Source organism: Panicum hallii, chromosome 8, assembly GCF_002211085.1.
Source record: "Panicum hallii strain FIL2 chromosome 8, PHallii_v3.1, whole genome shotgun sequence".
Lineage (NCBI taxonomy): Eukaryota > Viridiplantae > Streptophyta > Magnoliopsida > Poales > Poaceae > Panicum > Panicum hallii.
In genome coordinates, this window is record NC_038049.1 from 2,748,436 (window position 1) to 2,762,226 (window position 13,791).

The 13,791-nt window shown below is 44.8% G+C and overlaps 2 protein-coding genes across 2 annotated transcripts; both read left to right on the forward strand.

Annotated features, from left to right (window-relative positions):
* The first annotated feature begins 926 nt into the window (after positions 1 to 926).
* On the forward strand, positions 927 to 5,618 carry LOC112903084 (rho GTPase-activating protein 5-like). Its single transcript, XM_025972299.1, has 5 exons — positions 927 to 2,049; positions 3,687 to 3,807; positions 3,900 to 4,019; positions 4,426 to 4,656; positions 4,761 to 5,618. Exons 1-5 carry the CDS (start codon positions 1,589 to 1,591, stop codon positions 5,337 to 5,339), a joined length of 1,512 nt encoding a protein of 503 aa, XP_025828084.1. The 5' UTR covers positions 927 to 1,588; the 3' UTR covers positions 5,340 to 5,618.
* A 1,724-nt stretch (positions 5,619 to 7,342) lies between these two features.
* LOC112903086 (protein FAF-like, chloroplastic) lies at positions 7,343 to 8,806 on the forward strand. The gene is made up of 2 exons (XM_025972300.1): positions 7,343 to 7,563; positions 7,773 to 8,806. The coding sequence occupies exon 2, from the start codon at positions 7,776 to 7,778 to the stop codon at positions 8,637 to 8,639; it is 864 nt and encodes a 287-aa protein (XP_025828085.1). The 5' UTR covers positions 7,343 to 7,563; positions 7,773 to 7,775; the 3' UTR covers positions 8,640 to 8,806.
* The last annotated feature ends 4,985 nt before the right edge of the window (positions 8,807 to 13,791 follow it).

Below are 13,791 nucleotides of genomic sequence, written 5' to 3' on the forward strand. Positions count from 1 at the left end.
GTATTGTTCACACACTTTTTGGTTTTTGACTCCTCACCAACCGGCCTAGTAGGAGCTAGTACTACGGTACCATACGGCAGAATGTTGGTTCGACTTGATTTTCACGCAACGTGCATTGTTTTCTCATGGATTAAATGCATGATGCTTGAACCAAATAGTGGGGGCAAAATAAATTAGCTAAATAATTCATGAGTAGCTATTGTCGGATTTTGGGTCTGTTCTTCAGATGGATTAATGGATATGCCACTTTTCATTTCTAGGGCCTGAATATGAAACCTGAAGCTTACTTCTGAAACTTGTAATTCAAACCAAAGAAACTCCTCTTGTGTTGGGTCCAATCCTGAGGAGAGCACATGCACATCACGTGGTCAGCAGAAGAATCCTATTGCTCCTGTTTAATAGTGTAGCAGATCCTGTCCCTGCACCCTGAAGAGGAGAGCTCCATATTTACTGTGCCATCAGATGATGAATGGCGTGCCATGGCACCTTTCTTCCTGAACATCCACATTCCACAAACAGTGGATAGCCTCAAGATGGAAATTTTAGCAAAATGCTTCTCCAGTTTATGAAGCCAGAAACTTGTACTGGTGCATAGTACCAGCAAGTAGGGTAGGTTGATGGACTGTAAAATTTATAAGAAAAAAAATGGTTTCTTCCAGTTCAGTACTGCGTTTCTTTTGATGGGCTGCTTTGAGTACATGTGAGTGAAACGCGTCCGCAGCGATTTCTGGTACGAAACGTGATGGAGCAGGTATTTTGATTAGTCTTATCAGCCAGTTTTAGCTGCGCCTTTAACCTTTTGCCCCCTTGCAGCCAAATTGGACCTTTTTCCTTCAGCTGAACCGAATTAGACTTTTGGTGTCATGCACATTGACATACCAACATGTTTGCAGTCAATCCATCCATGAAACTATCGGCGACGTAGCCAATTCGAAGGAGTTACAGAAAAGGTTAAGGCTTTCTCTGATGGTAGCTTGAATAGAGAAGAAACGCACGCGTGAACGAGAAGCGAGAGGCATGCGCATCCATGTGTGCGTCGCATCGCATAAAGGGGGAGGAGAGGAGCAGGAGCAGGAGCAGGAGACGAATGATGGCGCCATCACCTCCAGCTCAATCCCTCCCTTGAATCCAACTCCACCTCCACAAAAATCCTATCCAATCTCCACCAAACAGCCCACGAGATTTCATCATCTCCTGCTAAGAATTGCGTCCTTTCTGGCTAAAGACCCCTTATGCTGAGTTAAAAATCCCCCCTTTGCTGTCCATTCCGGCGCTCCAATTAAATTTTTGTTGTGTTTTGCATCGTGGATTTGGACGACGCGCACCACCACAACCAATCCCCTCCTCCAATCCCATCCTACCCCAGCAATCCCATTCTCCGGTCGAAAGCAAGCATCGAAGAAATCCTAAATAGGACGCACCAAGAACTCCAATAGGAGAGTCCCCAATTATTTCTTGGTGCATTTGGCCCCCTCCACCATCAGAGAAATCCCAAGAAACATCTCACAATTCGTCCCCCCCAAAGCGGCCCTACGCCGCACCAGATCACAGCTCACAATTCCAGTGAGAATTCGAAAAGTTGGAAGCAATGACGGAGGTGGTGCTCCTCCGGGGGCCGACCAACCTCGCTTCCCCCGCAAGCCGCGCCTCTGCCTCCTCCTCGCTGCGCTATTTAGCCAATGCCGACAGCGACGTGCTCCCAGGAAGCGGTAGTCCGGAGCAGCCTGCAGGATCTACAGGAAGCCGAGGACTCCAAGAACGCCGGGGGCAACAGGCAGGAGGGTCAGAGGAGGAGGAGGAGGAAGAGGAGCGGTGGCCGTTCTTGGCGCTGCTGTTTGAGCTGCTGCGGAAGTCGCTGCTCGGGTGCAGGACGGAGGGCGGCGGCGGCGGCGGCGGCGGCGGCGGCGAACGCGGCGGCTGTGGGATGGAGATTGGGTTGCCCACGGACGTGCAGCACGTGGCGCACGTCACGTTCGATAGGTTCCATGGATTCCTGGGTCTCCCTGTTGAGTTCGAGCCCGAGGTGCCCCGCCGCGCTCCCAGTGCCAGGTCGGTTCCATCTCATTCTCCCCTGTTCATCAATCGGTTTCAAGTTCATGCTGAAAGATACAGGTTTTATTATGAATTCAGCGGTCTCATAGGATTCAACTTTTGGGTCCTCTTCAAATTTTATTTTGGCGAATGTTGACATTTCTTTGCTCCCCTTTAGAAATTTTGTGGTGTTTCGGTACAAAGTGTCTGAAAGTCCTAAATGTAAACATGGTGGATTGGTGGTTGCTAAAACGGGGTTAGTTAAAAGTTCACTGCTTTTTAGCATTTATACGGCATAGTTGTTTGCATAACGTCCTTTTGATTCTTTTTTCTTTTTGAAATAAATGTCCTTTTCATTCTAATTGGGGTGTAACCGTGTAAAGATTGGGTGAGGACTGAGGAAGACCAATTCGGTGAAATTTACCTTTTCATTTGAACTTAGTGTGTATAGAGTTGGAAATTGCTATTTGTATTTGTAACTTCGGCTTGATTTGAACTGTGATAGGCTGATTGCCCATACCTCGATAGTGGATCACTGGATATGCTTTGAACTACCATTTTGTGTAGAAATATTTTCTGTTATGTTTCATCCGTGCTCCATTAAATAATTGATGAGTCATGTTTATTGATTCACGAATATTTATTAGTATCTCATGATTTTTCTGTACCTGCTTACCTCATCCTGGAATTCTGTTGATTGAACTAGTGATATAAAGTAGATGTTATATCATCTATCGTTGGGAAAATAGAAAAGCTATTGGCAATTCAATGATTCATTGATGGCATAAATAATCTTGATTAGATGATTTACACGTTTTCTATTTCACTAGAGTTTCAAGTTATTTCTTTTCTTATCATTTGTCATCTGTCTATATGTTGGACTATGTATTGAAATATTGTTTCTCTGCTTTGCCAATTGCCATATTTCTGATTTATGATTGGAACAGAACACATAGTATAAAAAAGTACATAGGTATCTTGAACTTTGTTTCTTATTGTGAGTTCCAAGATTCAGGTTTTCAGTACTATGCAATCTGAAAAGAATAAACACAAGCCTTCTACATCTAGCTCCTACTTTATAGAAGGATGGTAGCCTAGTTCCACCAAAAGAAGATAAAGTCGCACAAACACCTACGCGCAATCTTTAAATTCGAGGATTGCTGGTATATGATTAATGAAGCTGATAATTTGATATTGTCTTAATCTTAAACGAGTGCAGTTCCTCAAAAGGAGGAATGGTAATTTCCATGTATAGCATGTGCACTTTAACTGAGCAGTCACCAAGACATCAAACCAGTACATTCAGCTTCTAAATAACATTTTTAATTTTTTTCCCACACCTTTGTTTTGATGCTGAGTTTTTTTGCGTATGAAGATTGTTTGGCCCCTTGCATGACTTCTAAGGATTCAGGGGATTGTTTTGTATAGCAATTTTTTATCTTTAGAAAGATGGTGATTCCTTGACAGCATCGGCATAGTGGTCTCTTTTTCATGTGACCGTATCCTAACTCTTGCAAGGCGCATTCTTTTGAATGTTATAATGTGCACTTCTGAACATCATAAACTATTCATTTTTTAGCAAGAAAACTGCTACTTCCACTGCATGTTTACTGTGGCTCTTGCTATCTGTCAGCTGATTGAAACTTGAAATGCAGTGCAAGTGTCTTCGGAGTTTCAACAGAATCAATGCAGTGTTCCTATGATTCGAGAGGAAACAGTGTCCCAACGATCCTCTTGATGATGCAAAGACGCCTTTATGAACAGGGTGGTCTTCAGGTATGCTTTTTAAGATCTCCGATGACTCTTAATCTATTCATTAGGGCTTGGTAGCTTTGTTCTGATCCAGGCGTCTTGCTTTGTACTTCCAGGCAGAAGGTATCTTCCGTATTAACGCAGAGAATAGCCAGGAGGAGTTTGTGAGAGACCAGTTAAATAGTGGAATTGTTCCGGATGGCATTGATGTCCACTGTTTGGCAGGTCTAATCAAAGTAAGCTTCTTTTCTAATCATTCTGTTGGCTACATCAGTTTCTTAATCAATGTTAAGCAATTGGATAGCTATTGATTATTGTGCTTATCTTGACCGCTAGAATTTCATGTCAACACCAGTCAGAGAATCCACACTTCACTTTCTACTAAAACTCAATCTTCTCCTTTTCTTGCACAAAGATGTTGCCTCAACCTTTTTCCCTATGCGTACAAAGTTGTGATTGTGGATTTGTGGTCGTGCTGTTTAGCAATCTTCTGCTGCCGAATATAATCTTGCTTTCGGGAACAGTCAAGGATTGTGGTCAACTGATTTGATACTAATATTTTTATGCTCTCGAGTCAATTACCTTTACTTGGCAAGGCAAAAGTATGCTCTCATCCAATCTATTTTTTTCATCTCTTTCCAGGCCTGGTTTAGGGAGATGCCGAGTGGGGTGCTGGATTCTATCTCGCCTGAACAGGTGATGCAATGTCAATCTGAAGAGGACTGTGCTCGGGTTGCAAAATGCCTTCCATCAGCTGAAGCAGCTTTGCTTGACTGGGCTGTTAATCTGATGGCCGATGTAGTCCAAGAAGAACAGATAAACAAAATGAACACTCGGAATATTGCTATGGTTTTTGCACCAAATATGACTCAGGTAATGCATTTTGCCAATACCATAGCAAACTACTAATAGAGCTCACTCAACATGGAAATACTGAAATGGTCAGTCATGCTAACTATAGGATACATATCATGCAGATGGCGGATCCTTTGACTGCACTGATGTATGCAGTGCAAGTGATGAATTTTCTCAAAATGTTAATACAAAAGACTCTCAAGGATAGAGAAGAATCCAATCTGGAGGATGTTTCGCTGCCCCAGAAGGATCCATCTGATGAGAATGGGCATCAGAAACCCAGCGTGACACTTGATTCTCTCCTTGAGGAAGGATCCAGGCGTCCCTCTTTCGTCAATGAGGAGCCCCTTCTGAACAGTCCTGTACACAGCTCAGAGGACAAGCCTAATGAAACTAATGCTGCTGAAGGAGTCACTGCTGCTTTCACTTCCCAGACAAGTGAAGTCCTGGCAAGTAGGGAGGGCTCCACTAGTTGCTCACAACCTGCACTTGCTACTCCGGCTGCTAGTGCTGATGCTTCTGGCACAACAGCTACAAATTCTCTTCAAGGCAAGGGGAGCCGAAGTCTGAATCGTAGGAGGACCAGAAAAGTTAAGGGTCAGTCTGGAACACGTGCCACACCTGCAGCTGAGAAATCAAGAGGTGTGAGCATTGTGAGCCGGATAAACTCCAAGGTTGAACGGATTGAAGCATGGAGATGACATCAAATGACATTGCTGCTATTGCTGTGTACTAGATGACTGACCAAAATGCTTCCTGAACATAGGACCCTGGACTGCTTTGCTTGCACATTTTGTATTATCTATTTACCATTTCTTGGTGTATCATGGTCTGGTATTTTCAGATTCAATCCTCTTGCCTCCACTAACTTTTGTATCTTTCTTATGATTACTTGCTTGAGTGAATGAAAGATGCTGATGCTTTCGTTTGTACATAATCTCTTCGATGCCTAAATTATGAAGTGCCTGAAAGTTCATGTATGATATGTACTGTGCTTGTTCTCATTGCATTGTACCTTGTTCTCATGTCTGCGTGTTTCCCTTTCAATTTGGATCGATTAGAAAACATTGATCACTCTTGTGTTTTACTTCTGAAAATTTTTAAGCTATATGTTTTTGCCTTTTTGTCTCACTGCTCTCTGAGTTGCTTATCCTTCTCCACAGTATAATTTTCGTGTGCTGAATTGTCTGCAACTGAGCTCTCATGAATCGTAGGCATGCATCTTCAATTGCATCAGATATCTTTATTCTACCTCCTCTCCTTCATTCTTTTTTTATTACAGGCTTACAGAATCTGCACAAAGGTTTTCCAGCTTTCGTGAAGAATACAATGTGACCAGACCAGGCAACACAGATTACCATTTCATTCAGATACTCAGGCAATCAAAGGATGATTTGGGTTTACCTTGATTTCTGCCTGTACAGCTAGGAATGGAATGAATTGCTCTTCGATGTGGTGACTGTCACATCCTTTATTCCCTGTCGGTGTTTGGAAGCTCCGTATTCCAATTTCAAGATTCTGTGTGACAAGTACAGTACCGGTCCACGTAAATGCCCCGTGCCATCATTGATTGGTTCTAGCTCCACTTGAGATCAGAATTTTATTCGGGCAGACAGATTGGTGTGTTGACCTTATCGGAATTTCAATCTCGGGTTGTATAATTTGTGCAGGGCAGACAAATGGCACTACAAGATCACAGCTATGAGGACAGGTCAACTTCTGTCCAAGAATACTGAAGCAATGACTCATTGGTGCCCAGTACAAAGACACCACTTTGAGATGCATTATTGTACAAATTTGCAATCTTAACATATAGGTCATTCAACTGTGCTAGTGCTGATATTCTGATTTCTGAAACGCCAATTAGTTTTTGCTTGCTGGAGTGACAGTAAAAAAAAAAAGAAAAGGAATGATTTTTTGCACTGCAGTGAACTGTCTGAACTGAGCTCTCAAGCACCGTATCCATGCCCCTTTAGATTGCATCAGGTAGCTTTATTCTATCATCTACCCATTTCTTTTCGTTTAAATGATTACTGAATCTGCAGTATGATTCTTTCAGCTTTCAGAAAGAAGAGTACAAAAATTAAACATGCAAAACGACGCCAATCGGCGTTTCATTCAGACAATGAAACGGCATGAGAAAAAGGAGAGCTTTTGCCCTACTTTATTTCTGATCATTGAGCTACAAATCTGACGAATTGATCTTTTTCATGGGTGACTTTCACATCCTTTGTTCCTTGTCGGTCTTGGAAGCTCGTTATTCCCTCTTATAGATAACATTGGTGTTACTCTCAGCGACAAGTAAACCACTGGTCAGAGAAATTTGTCGGGCCGACATCACTCTGTTCCAGACTTTTTTAGCACCACTTGAAATCAGAATCTGGTTTGGGCAGACAGATTGGTATTCTGACCTTATCGGAACTTCTGTCCTGGGCTATATAATTTGCTCCGGCCAGGCAAATGCCACTGCAAGATCATCATCATGACTGGTCAACCTTCGCTATGGAATCTGAACATTGAGGCAACTGGCCAGGTGCAAAGTGCATTCAGATTTCATGGACTCAAACGATACATTGTTGCACTGCAAAGTTTCATTCCTGAAGGTGGGGTTATAGAAAAATTGACACTTTTTGGCATTGCAGTGACGGTTATATAAAAGCGGAGTCCTTTTTGCACTTTGGCGACGGTTATATTCTCAAGTTGAAAGACTACCATCCACTTGTTAAACAATGCATATTCCAATTCCACAGCCACAAAAAACCCTGCATATTTATTTCTGGACCTCTCCTTTTTCTCCTAGTATATATACATATATACATCTTTCTCTCTACCTCCCAAGTCAGAACAACACAAAAATTTGAGTCAAGCTGACAGTCTACACACCTCAAACTGTTCTGCATATCTTCAGCTCCTTTGCAGTTGCAGGTAAATAAAGTGGCACATCTCCATATGCACTTATGCATATAGTTCTATGTTCTTCTTGCATCATCTATCCCTATTGTTTCCTTTTTATTCGGACAGAATTGCTGGTGAAACTCTCTTAACAGGCATGGTCTCCGAATTGTGAACAGCAGTACAGCACACGCAGAAGAACTGGAATTTATGTTCACTTCTGTTGCTTTGCTTCTTTGCAGTGCATGTTCTCGAGGGAGAAGCAGTTGATCGCTGCGCCGATGGCGTCGGACAGCGGGTTGAGGCGGCTGTTCGAGAAGCCGCTGCCGGAGAACCCGACGCTGCTGGAGGCGCTGTCGGCGTGGAACCGCAACACCCACCCCAACAAGCCCATCGATCCGTCCTCTTTCACCGAGATCTTCGGCGAGCTCCACTTCCAAGAGAAGCAGCCCGAGCGAGCCGTCCTGCCGCAGGCACCGGCGCCGGCGTCGTGGCTTGACATCGCCACCGCCGCCGAGGCCGAGAAGAGCAAGGACGACTCGTCGCTGGACGCGCTCCTGAGGCCCAAGCCCGCGGCGAGCGCCGTGGCCACCGTGAAGCGGAGCGCGAGCTTCTGCCTGAAGAAGAGCTCGGCCTCGCTGCTGCTCTGCACCGAGGGGCTCGGCTCCGAGAGCACCGTGGACGCCGACGACATGTTCAAGGACGGCGACGCCGAGGCCGAGGCCGAGGCCGAGGCCGCCGCGCTCAAGGGCGCGGAGACGGACGGCAGGGACGGTGACGCCGCCGGCGACGCGGAGGCGATGAAGGGGGAGGAGGAGAAGGAGAGGCAGCCGAAGACGTTCCCTCCGCCGATACGGTCGATCGGGCGCGGCGGGAAGCCGTACGTGTGCTTCCGGTCGTTCCGGGAGGGCGGCCGGTTCGTGCTGCTGGAGGTGGTGATCCCCGGGAAGGAGCTCCTGCAGGCGACGCGCGACGGCGGCCGGCTCAGGCTGCGGTTCGCCAACGCCGCCGCGGCGGCGGGTGCGGGCGCCGATGAGGTGGTGCCGCACGGGGAAGACGACCACCACCAAGCAGCCAAGAGTGCATGCATAGACGACGACGAGAGCTAGCTAAGTGGTGCCGTTGATGTCCTTGGTATGCTTGCACACGGTATACGATTAGACATGTGATGCCATGGCGGTGTAATGCTTATGAGAAGCATCAGCGACCTAAGGCTTGTTCATGTGTTTTAAGAAAGTGATGGATTCAGTCAGAAATATAATTCAGATTACAGTCACTCAGCATGCACGACATATATCATCAACACATCATCTTGATTTCGTTAGTAGTTTGTATGACTCACAAGTGATCGATCACTTGTGAGCCATACATCATCGATCATCTTGAAGTGCTCAAACAAGAAGTAGTCGAGCATCTTCACGCACACATAAGATAAGAGTGCGATTCCTGCACCAACGAATTCAGAATTTTGCTGTGTTGGTAGCAGCTAGGCCGGTACCATCCTCCGAAAAGCAGGGCTACGACGCGAGCAAGGAATCCTTAGGTGTCAAACTATCGAGGCAGCAGAACCGCCCTTCTGGTGGGGCATCAGTAGAGTGTAGCCTTTTCTATGGGAGCATGACCCGCTCACTAAAGTTCAAAATCCCCGTGTTAAATTGGCAGCTAAAAATGGCACAAATATTGAAATTTTGGTAGATATCCACAGGGGAGAGGGGCAAGTGTTATATAGGAGCATATGTAATTTTGTTTCAAAAACATATTTATAACAGGGGAGACACTAAAAACATCCATCGTCCCTTTTTATCTGTCGCTTGGGAGGGGTGCGCGTGCGCTTCTCAAGCGATAGATAAAAAGAACTGAGGGATTAAAATTTTAAAGAGTGTGACCCTTGTTAACAGTAGGTATGGATAGGCTATAAAAAAAATTCTCTTAACAATCGGAGTATGACCCTTGTCAATAATGTTGGACTATAGGTGAATATCCATCTTTCATGTATATTTTAAGGAGTGTTGGGTTATAAGTGAATTGCACATCCCTCCATCGTTAAGCTGGTTGGCTCCATAATATATGGAGCTAATCTGATCATCCTGCACGTCGTCCCACCCATAAGAATTCAGAATCCCGCAAGGTTGGTGATGGCTATTCTTGGGCGCCATACTTCAGAAAACAAGGAATCATTTGCTCTCGAAATACCCATCTTGAAACATGCATGGAGCTCCCAACTTTCTCATCGTATGATCGTTATTCCTTTATTCCAATAATTTTGGTCCACTCTACATCGCGCTGCGACACTTGGGCTAGTACGTAGATGTGAGGTTCACAAGATTTGGCTCGATCTTCAAGGGAACGACATGGCCAACGAATTGCATGGGAAAAAAGGAGCTCAAAGCCTCTGTAGACGGATGTATGCTTAAGCTGTAGTGTTTCCTCTCTTTTTTTTTGTGCCTGTTGTATTCTCCCCAAAAAGTTTGTAGGTGACTGAAATCTTTTTTTTTTGTGAACCGCTATGCCAAGTGTTCAACACCCAGCGAGCTGAGGTTAGGGATTAAGAGAGGAGATGATTTTTTTGGGAATGGCTAGGACGGTGTGGGCGGTGGTGGCAGAGAATCCGGCGATGGAGGCCGGGCCGGAGACGAAGGTGGAACGTTGGCAAGCGAACGCCCACTAACATCTATCCCAAAAAAAAATTGAGCTAGGGGTTATTTTTATTAGTTTGGACACCTTTCGCCTTTCAGAGCGGTTGTGATACGCGCTTGCACCATGGGCAGGAATGTGACTGTAGTCGGCGCATGCTTTTTGTCTCTAGCATATGCCCAAGGGTCGGCAGTTCGATACCACCACTCTCTCCAATAGGTGCCGCAGCAGTGCTCCTTTTCTAACGGCTTTTGGTCAGCAACAGCTGCGATACAAACTGTATATACCCCGGCACTCCTAATAGAATGACTAGGATTATTTAGTTTTATCGTATTAATTAGGACGTCATGTAAGCTAAACGATGATGTGGTAGTAGAGCTAAGAGGAGGGAGGAAAAAAGTTGTTTCTAGAAAACCAAGAAAGTGAGGAGAGAGGAGAAAAGATAAGGGCAGCTCCAGTGTGCTCAATAGCCTGCTCCGATCAAACCGTCAACATAGTAGCAGTCGAATTTTTATTGTCAGAACTACAATCGAAGTTTGCAGACGCGCCAAACTTAGCTGCATCCACCCACACCCAGCTAAATAAGATAGTATGTCCTGCACATGACCCGTGTAGTTTCCACCCGCGTGAGGATAAAAAGTAGAAGGAGAGAGAGCGTTTTTTATTTGCTGCTGTGACACATGATTCCATGTTGACGATGGAGACAGCGAACCAAGCCTTTGTTCGATTTAGGTGGCTTTCACAGTTCGAACCAGCACTGGAGCTGCCGTAAGGCTGTCTCCGATAAGAGAAGCTATTCGGAGTAGGTAAATACATATTTTATCTATCGGTTAGAAAATATCTGCGGTAGGTATTTTTCCTAGCCTCCAACAGCATAGGCAAAAAGCATACTGCATTTCACTGGTAGTTGGCTCCCGCCGGCGGCAAGAAATCTCTCCCGCGCCGCTTGCAACCTTCTCCAGATCCGTCGAATGGGTTGAATCATTTCGGCACATCTTTGCACGCGAGGCATGGATCGTCTTGTGGAGGCTTTGGAGTAGGCGGAGGTCATCGGAAGGTCAAGGATTGCAGGTGAGTTTGATGGTTTCTTTGGATGCGACGGCAGCACTGGAGGTTGTTCGTGTCCGGCAATGGGGACTTGGGGACGAATGTAGTGGGCATTGATCCTTTTGCCGTGTTGCAAGTGAGGACGAACAGAGTTCACCATGGCATGGAGGTACATCAAGATGGGGATTTGCGGTACGTCTGTCGCAAATCGTCGTCAAGAGGAAGAACTGCAAGCCACGGCCGTTGCAGTCTCAATGGTCGTAGGGAAGAAACGTTGGGGAGGATCTGTCATTGGGCATAAAGTAAAGAATTGTGAAAGGGAAGAGGTCAATGCTCAAATAATGCGAGATTACTTCAATGATCCTCCACTGTATGGTGAAGAGTATTTCAGGCGAATGTAACATTTTATCGCAGATGCTTATATTTTGCTTTGTTCCAATGTTCAGAACCTGTAGCTTATAGTTAAATTATGGCACTGATAAAGCATTGCACAATAACACTTCATAGGTTCAGAATGCGTAAATCTTTGTTCCTACGCATCGTTCAAGATGTCACTGCTAGAAACAAATATTTCAAGCAAAAAAGGAATGCAGCAAAGAAGTTAGGTTTCAGTCCGATTCACAAGTGTTTAATTGCATTGAGAATGTTAGCTTACGGTGGAGTTGCAGATGCATTAGACAACACGTACAAAATGGCAGAGACCACCGTTCTTAAGACCCTCATGCAATTCGTGCACACTGTCATTGATGTATATGAGAAAGAGTACTTGAGACCACCATGTGCCCACGAGCTTGAAGTCATTCTAAAGCAAAATGAGGCTAGAGGTTTTCCAGGCATGGTTGGTAGCATAAATTGTATGCACTGGGAATGAGAGAATTGTCCCACGGCATTGGCCGGCATGTACAAGGGTCATAAATCCAAACCAACTATTATACTTGAGGCAGTGGCTACTCAGGATCTACGGATTTGGCATGCATTTTTTGGGCTACCGGGTTCTCACAATGACATGAATGTTTTGCATCGATCTCCTGTGTTTGATGATTTAGCCAATGGTAGGACACCTGAGGTTGAGTATTGGATCAATGGTAACCCATATAACATGGGGTATTACTTGGCCGATGGAATTTACCCAGATTGGGCAACTTTAGTGAAGACAATCAGTGCCCCGGTTAGCATGAAACATAAAATTTTTGCAGCCGCTCAAGAGTCATGTAGGAAGGATGTGGAGAGAACCTTTGGAGTACTACAAACTAAGTTCAAGATCATCCATAATCCCGCTAGGCTGTGGAAGCCAAGACAGCTCAATGCCATCATGTGTGCATGTGTAATTCTTGACAACATGGTTATAGAAGATGAACGCAACATATACACAAATCCTTGTGATACACATGGCTTTGAAGGGCCCGAAGATCCAGCAATTCTGGAGAACAGAGATGTTCCAAAGATCAGTGAGCTAATTGATGCTTACAACTGCATCAAAAGCAAGGAAACAAATGGCCAACTACAGCATGACCTTGTCGAGCACCTTTGGAGTCATTTTGGAGCTTCCACCGGTCCATTTGCATGACTGTATGACTGCAGATTTTAATTTGTAGAATCTATCCAATTGTATGACTTGATGCTTTCCATTCGTACAACCTATGGATTCAAGTATGACTATGTCGTCTTTGTTTAATTGTTGGATCCAATTGTATGACTTGATGCTTTCCACTCGTACAATCTATCCAATTGTATGAATTTAATTTTGTCGCGTGGATTCACCAACATCCAATAGTTTATTATTACACACAACATTGAGTGCCATCGACATTGCCCATGCAGACATAGCAAATAGATGTACACACAACATGACGTTTGTTTATTATTACACACAACATTATGTTTCATCGACAACAAGCAACACAACAAATAGTTCTACAAACAACATGATGTTTCGGTCCAGAACAGGGAAGAAAGCAAATAATTTGTTACACACAAACAGTTTAAGGCATGCTCGGTCCAGAACTGCTACTTGGAGAGCTTATAATCCCTCGACACTCCATTATCTCTCGCTGGATGGATACGTAGTACTCTTTGAGGTGTGGGGCTAACTTGTCTAGATCCTGACCCATGAAATGAGCTTCAGCCTTCATCATCTCAACCTTTTTCTGTTCTTTACGCAGCTGTACTTCCTCCCTAGTCAAGTTCAGCTTCTCCTTCTCAAGTTCTCATCTTTTTTGCATCTCCTCTCTCTGCAGAGCAATCATATTTTGTTGAAGCTCTATCTTAGCATCCTTCCGTTGGAGTATTTGCGCCATCTGACTGTCTTCTTTGTCATCCTTGATCTGGCCCCTTGCATTCATGCTTTGAAGAACTTCAATTGCAGCGCTAGATGCATCATTGTTTGCAGTCCCACAACTCCTACACTTCTCAGCACTGTCCCTTCCTTCTGGTCGGCTGTCCATTATCATTATGCTCAGATTGTCCCTGTTCCCCTTGATTGTTGCCTGCAACCTGCTGATTAACTTTTGTACTTGTGCCTCTAGAATTGATCTCCACCATCTTATCGCTCCATTTAGCTTCATGGCAAAGGATGTTCCA